Here is a 7,206-nt window from a genome sequence, read left to right on the forward strand (position 1 = left end):
GAAAGTGCATATATGAATTAGTCTAAGTTATTTTTCGACTTATTTGACAAAATTTTTCATCAATCCTAAAATCAAAACTTACACCAGTTTTGAGAAAATCATGTCACTGAATATGAAAGTCAATCCAGTCCAGAAGCTATATGAAGCCATTGTTTTTTTTTGTTTTTTTTTAAACGAACAACCTTCAAAACACATCAAATACAATATAATTAACGTGAACACAGGGTCAAGGAAATACAGTCTAGGTTTCGTAATAAAACTAGAATCGATTTTGTGATTTATCTAATTATTCGACCACTTATTCTCAACTTATATTTTAAAAGTACACGTACATACTTACTTAAATATTCAGCACTTTTAGACCGAATAATGTGTCATTTTTGAGTTTTGTTGGGAATTAAAACTAGTTGGTCAAGTGATCAAATCCCATAAAGCCTTTCTTTTACTCAATTTAATTTGACTGATTTATTCATATATAGGTACTAAAGTTTTAAATCCATAAATATTTTTTTAACACACAACATAATAAATTGAATGTGTTGAACACGTCAATCACTTCTGACGTCACTATGAAATAACGTAGACCATTTTTGACCAAAAAAGCAATTAATGGTCACATGGCGGACGTGTTTTTCACAGATGGGTGTAAAACGTCTTGATCAAATAGTGTTATTTTAGGACAAACATTGGCGAATGTAAATATTCAATAATATTTGTGCATCATCTTCATTTGGTGTTTGGATCTTCTAACTTAGGCACTAAGTTAGAGTAAGTATGCTCCAAATATGACCATAAAGCAATGCAGGCTATTAACAGATAAGTTTATGTTACAGAAATGTAACAAAACATCTTTTATATGTGCTATCGTCGTTATGATTCTTAGCAAATGTATCCTTTTATTGGGTTGTATTTTTTCGGATTTGTTTAACACCAAACCTTAGGAATTTTTTTCTATAATGGACTATGGGATATTCGGTCTACTGGATCAATAATCAGATCTCTCTGCGGATGTGACATTACCAGGGGATGCTTACTCTTCAAGACACCTGGTCCCACCTCTGGAATTTCTTGGTACCCAAATTAGCAGATTTTAAGTACTGTTCCGTGTAAGAGTCAGACAGGGTCCCATGCAGGGGTTACACACTTTAATTTTTTAATCTATTTATTTCTTCTCAATTGTCATTCAAATTAAACATATTTAAATATTTGAATAAGAAAAAGATCATTTCTTTTGTATATTTGTGTTATTTACACTCGAGGTATATTGATAGATTTGGATAAATTCCTATATAATATCATATAAAATCACCCTTTTTGTATCAATAAAACACAGAAAAACTTTATAATATATAGTTTTCCATGATAAAAATATTTTCACCTTAGTATATGCTTTTATTTATAATTCTTGATTTTTTTGTGTTTTCTTCATGCTGACAAGTATACAGCTTCCAAAGTTAAGCCCCTTCCTCACATTTAACTATAAGAGTTATCTGTCATTTCCTATAGTGCAACAGGTGCATGGATGCATCCATTGAAAAATGTTCCATCAGTGTTTATACTTCAAATTGCTGTTCCTTTTCACCTTTGCATCCATCATGATCAGAAATTAATTTGATTAGATTAAAAGACTGTAAGAGAGGTATTGTATCACATCTGTTGATAAAAAGGATTCGATCTGGCATGAAAGGAGAGGCTGATGTGTTCAGTGAAGCAGACCTAATATGTGAGCGTGTGGGACTTTTCACTGTTGAGGAAACATTTACGGTACGTCCCTATCACAGAGACTTCCTTGGTGTACATTGGCGTGCCAAGACCACTTGTCAGTATCCTAACCAGCAAGGAGATGCCAAGCCGTATCTGAGTTTCAACTCTCTTATGTCTAAGCGGATGGTTTCGGGGTTTGTTACTTTAGTGCCTATAGGTTCTGGTAAGTTAGATTTATATTCCCTCAGAAAATTTAATTAGAATTAAATCTAAATTTAAAAAAAATACACACGATGTAAGAGTTTAATATCTTAGGGGGGAGGGTGTCTCTATATCAGTATATGTGTAATGCAGTGATTTTTACTATAAAATCCTATTTTTTATTTCAGCTTTTGATATAATGATGCAGTGGTCATAATTTTTTTATACCCCTCGCTTGAAAAGCGGGAGGGTATATAGTAATCATTAATTCCGTCCGTCTGTCCATCCGTCTATCCGTCCTTTCGTCTGTTACGCTTTGGGGTACCCATCTCTTATCCGCAACTCCTCTCATACCACTGAATGAAGTTTGATGAAACTTTCACAAAATCTTTATTACATATTGCCATTGTGCACCTCCTATTTTACTTTTTGATCCGACACATATTTTGGGTTTCCCGGCCACAGCAAAACATGAACTTTGCCATTACATCGATATGGAGGCGGGGGGTATCATTTAGTGAGCTCATCGCTCACAGTACCTCTTGTTTTTCTAAAGATGCTTAATGGAAATAATTTCATTGTCTTTTGAAGTAATCATGGTAATAAATTAATAAAATGTGATAACTTATAAAAAAAATCACGGTTGTCAAATTATACACATATAAATTTACTAGTATGGTTCAGTGGGTGTTCTCTGATATTTAAAATCCCAAAATGTATTTATATAATTAATGTTTACAAGTTTTACAAATAGATTCTTTTAAATAAATGACTAAAGTATGCTTGTATAGATATAAATATAAACATACTGTACAATTTTTTTGATTTAATCAGCTCATGTTTTTTTTTTTTTAGTTTTTGATGATAATATTTAGACGCCAAAGCATTTTAGACCCAGTCTAAGAGGTAGTCTCATGTCCTAGGCCTGTACACTACAGTAGAAGTTTTTATAATCAGTAGTCAGTACGTACACAGAATAACCTATGCCGGGTTTAAGTTTGATTCCAAAATTTCGATATACTTCTACTTAAATAAAAAAGTTTTCAGATTTGATTTGCTGTTATAAATATCTTAATTTTATTTTCGTATTTTTGCATTCACTAATACAAATTTTCTTCTGGATAAACATATATTCAAGAATGCAAATACCGAAACGAAGAATAAAACGTCATACTTTCATTCTTTCTGATTCTTTATCACCATTCCTTCAGCTGATTTATTCTGTTTCACACCATCCTCAACATTAATTTTAACAAAATCTGCGTAAACATTTTCACTGGTGTCACAATCTCTTGGAGAACTTTTAGTCACAAATCGACGTCGACATATTAGGATCTCGTACAATATATATAATATGAGCATGCATATTATACTTATTCCTATTAAAAGAATGATTGTTGTCTTTGAATGGTACACACTGGCGGAATGCAAAGTATTACCTTTGAAATCGTAACTTGTAGTCAATCTGGGTGTCTGATCTGACACTAAAATAAATATAATTATTGAGATAATAATATTTATAACAATACACTTCATCTAGAATGTCAGGTTTTTGATTTTTTAACTTCTCAAGTTCAAACTCAATTTTTATTGAAAAAAAAGATGATGTCAGAAAGAATGAACTCCATTTTTTTGTTGGCAATATGCATTACCCCCCGACTTCATAATTACTTGACAAAAAATTAAATAAAAATATCGTGTCATGGATATCAATGTGTTCATAATTTTTCTTTATAACACAAGAGCATAGTTTGGGATTTCAGGAAATTGCTTGAATTGTGATACTAAAACACTAATCAACAAAAATTTCTCTCTTACATCGGAATATTATTACCACAATATTTTTTAACTCATGAAGGGATAAAGAAATGTTAAAGCATTTTATAATGTCATTTCTATAAATGTTTTTTTATTTCCGGTTTGTCATAACAGCTGTTATATAATACATAATATATTGCACTTTAACTATATGACTTTCGTCATTTTAGTTTGGTTGAAATCTGATACTTAAATATTTAAAAGTTTTATTTTTGTAGGTTTTTTCATTCCATGTGCATTTTATTACAATATATATTTAAAAAAAATGATGCTGTAAAATATGCATTCCAATTTCTATTAACTCTATTCTATTATTTATTTGCTGAGAAAATTTTAGTACGTTTTATTAACAAATAGACCACCAATACAACGATACATTACCTTATTTTAAACTCGACGGTTAAACAGAGAGTGAATGGACTAACGTTGTTAAATCAAAAAGTTTAACGTGTTTAAAGTACATCAAGATGTTTTCACATTATAATTAGCTTAATTCTAGCATAACCTCTTTCATATTGAATTATTCTATAAATTGTTTTTATCATTGTTATATGATATGTTTCTATGTTCTTTTTGATAAAATATGAGAACATAATATTATACTTACCAATATCAATTGACTGTGTTGAACGTTTCATAGGTTGAGAAGATTCTAAAACAAAAAGATTGTTTTTCTAATACTGAATGCTTATGTAATAACACGTAGCAGTAAACGGCTTTTTCCGAATACATGAATAGTTTGTTGACTAGCAGTGTTTTACTTAAGCTTTAGAAGCTCAAGCTTTTCTTCAAAATTTCATTACTGTAAGAAATTTCAACACAATATAAAAAGGCCAAAGAATGCTAGAAAAAATTTTTGCTACATTTAAAAGTATCACTTTCAAAAACAAGAGATAATCTTAAAATCATGTGTATATAAATTGAAAAATATACAATACCTGTCGTTAGGAGACACCCGTTCACATGATTGCAATAGAAGTCGGAACAAGAACACCGATGAGCACACCTAAATCCATATGTTGGATAGGGGCATCTGGTAGAACAGTCTGAATTAAAATAACCAGGAGGACAAGCTAAAAAAAAAACATAATGCTATTAAATATGCTAGAAAAAAAAACTATTTTATGAAAAATTCTAGAAAGTACAAATATTGTTTCGTAGATTTATGCAAAGTAAAACTTATCAATCGCACTTTCCAATATGAAATAAAAATAACGATAAATAATAGCCATCACCTTGAAAAAAGTTAAATAAAAATAGGGCATAAACACTGATTAAAAAATCCAGAGGTATGAGACACCGGTACAGTAACACTCGTTTAGTACAAACACAGATATTGCGAATTCACGGATAAATATATATAAAACAAATTCGTAATAAGGATATAGCGACGTAATTTTAAAGGTAACAGTGACTTCATTATAACCAGGTATTACTCTACTAGTTTTACAGAATTTTTTCAGAATAAGCCAACGATACCTTGACAAGTGTTATTTACTTTATGGAAGTTGTAACAACATTTCTGGTTTGTCTCCCTGAGCTGTCTGCATTAAAACAGTAAATTGTCAACAGTAAATTGTCAGAATAAATATAATGACTAATATAATGTAATTTATCAAAAGATGAATTTATTCTTACTACTCATACAGTTAAGATCAGAAAATTGCATGTACAGTGAAACTTACCCAACAGAACAGGCGTCTGCTCCTGAAAATATCATACTTTGAAAATAAACGCTGTTTATCGTTATTTTACGTATATCTTGAAAACTTATTTGCGCCTATTTTAAATGGACCAATATACTTGTCAGAATAAAACATACATATATTCTTTATGTGCATATAGTTTTAGTGCTTTTAACATTTTTACTGGTTTCAGACACGAACAGAGATCACCTGCGTGCAAAAAATACAAATCGCGATTGTGACTCCAGAATTCAGTACCTAAGAATATTATTAGATTATGCATTCGAAATATAGTTCTTACCCTTTTCTTTGTTGGGACATCCATGAGTATAATCACATTCACTAGTTGCACAGTCACATGTCCCTCCACATAATTTACCATATGTTGGTGGTGGACACCTCTGCTTACACTCAAGTCCAAAATATCCTGGCTGACATTCTGCATGATATAATTTTTATTGGCCTAGATATTTCATATACAAAGAAGTTTTTGAATTGTTTAATTCATTGTTCTTCTGTGTCATAACCATGAAATGCTTTAAAATCAAGTGTTAATTACCTCTACACTCGTTTCCAACCTTCTGAAAATTCGAACTACAACCTTCTGCACCAAATCTACCGGTAAGAATGCATTTTTTTCAAGATCAAGATATCATGATATTAACTGCCCATAGATTTATGATATTTATGATATTATAAAATTCAGATTTAAATGAATCATTAGAATTTATAATAAAAAAGATTTTAAAAAATAGGTTTTTTAAAATCAAAAATCACACCTACGTAACTCTGTAGATGGATATAGTTATGAATATTCTCAAAATAAAGAAATTTTGCATGAAATGTTGCCTCGCAATCATGTCCAAACAGCAAATAATATGATGAAGGAAATGAATCTTAATTTATCAGATTTAAATTTGTCACAAGGAAATTAATTTTGAAGTATTGTGCGATATAAATGTTCATGTATGGGTTATATTGTCAAACATTTATATATCATAAAATACTAAGTATGCCCTGATGTACTGCAACTAATAAATACATGTAATTCATTTCAAAAGAACCTGCAGCACATTTGTAACTTATTTCTGTAGCTATTCAAATAATAAAGAGGATATTTGTTAATACAGTTATTATTACAAAATAAAAATGAAAGAATAAATTTTAAATTTTCAGAATGCAGCAGAAGATGGGGACAAACAATATGCCACTTATTCTTATAAAGAAAAGAAATGTGCATTTTTAAAAATAATAATACGTAGGGAGAAATGAGAGGACGGAGGAGGATAAAACTTGTAAACCAACTTTGGGAGTCTAAAGTTATTTTGAAAAGAATAGGAACAGCCTTAACTAATGGACACTTTTAGGCCACAAACCGAGAATGCTTTCAAGACCCATGAATTCACACGAAATAGTGATAAATAAAAATAACACAATCCTGTAGTCGTTCATATTAAATACATTCATTAATATTCATGAATACACATATTTTATGTTGCGTTTTATATATTGAAACCTCTAAATGTCAGGAATTTTGCCTTTAAGCATATATATCATTTGACTGAAAATAAAGGTTTTATAAAATTGCATTGGACTTCAGGACTTAATTGGAGCTGTTACAAAAAAACTGATTTCCTCCTCCCAGAAAAAAGTAAAATAACATATTTTGAATTCATTATCATTAAGAAAATGAAAAAAAAAATGAAAAAAAATATGAAAAACTATTAACATTTTTATTTCATTCCTACAATATGTTTCTTTTGAAACTACGACACGCTATAATAGCAATGAAATATTA

At 30.0% G+C, this 7,206-nt stretch overlaps 1 protein-coding gene across 2 annotated transcripts; it reads right to left on the bottom strand.

Annotated features, from left to right (window-relative positions):
• Window positions 1–2,994: 2,994 nt before the first annotated feature.
• Window positions 2,995–6,265, bottom strand: LOC134266577 (multiple epidermal growth factor-like domains protein 10). Of its 2 annotated transcripts, XM_062748801.1 has the most exons (8): window positions 6,192–6,265; window positions 5,968–6,023; window positions 5,710–5,847; window positions 5,409–5,430; window positions 5,203–5,267; window positions 4,662–4,796; window positions 4,331–4,375; window positions 2,995–3,389 (listed from the first exon to the last, which is right to left on the bottom strand). In XM_062748801.1, exons 1-8 carry the CDS (start codon window positions 6,245–6,247, stop codon window positions 3,082–3,084), a joined length of 825 nt encoding a protein of 274 aa, XP_062604785.1. In that variant the 5' UTR covers window positions 6,248–6,265; the 3' UTR covers window positions 2,995–3,081. The 2 variants fall into 2 exon arrangements, with proteins under 2 accessions (XP_062604785.1, XP_062604786.1); XM_062748802.1 differs by lacking the exons at window positions 5,203–5,267; window positions 5,409–5,430.
• Window positions 6,266–7,206: the final 941 nt, after the last annotated feature.

The sequence above is a fragment of the Saccostrea cucullata genome, unplaced genomic scaffold (assembly GCF_032062105.1).
Source record: "Saccostrea cucullata isolate Sc308-1 unplaced genomic scaffold, CSIRO_AGI_Scuc_v1 ctg1139, whole genome shotgun sequence".
NCBI lineage: Eukaryota > Metazoa > Mollusca > Bivalvia > Ostreida > Ostreidae > Saccostrea > Saccostrea cuccullata.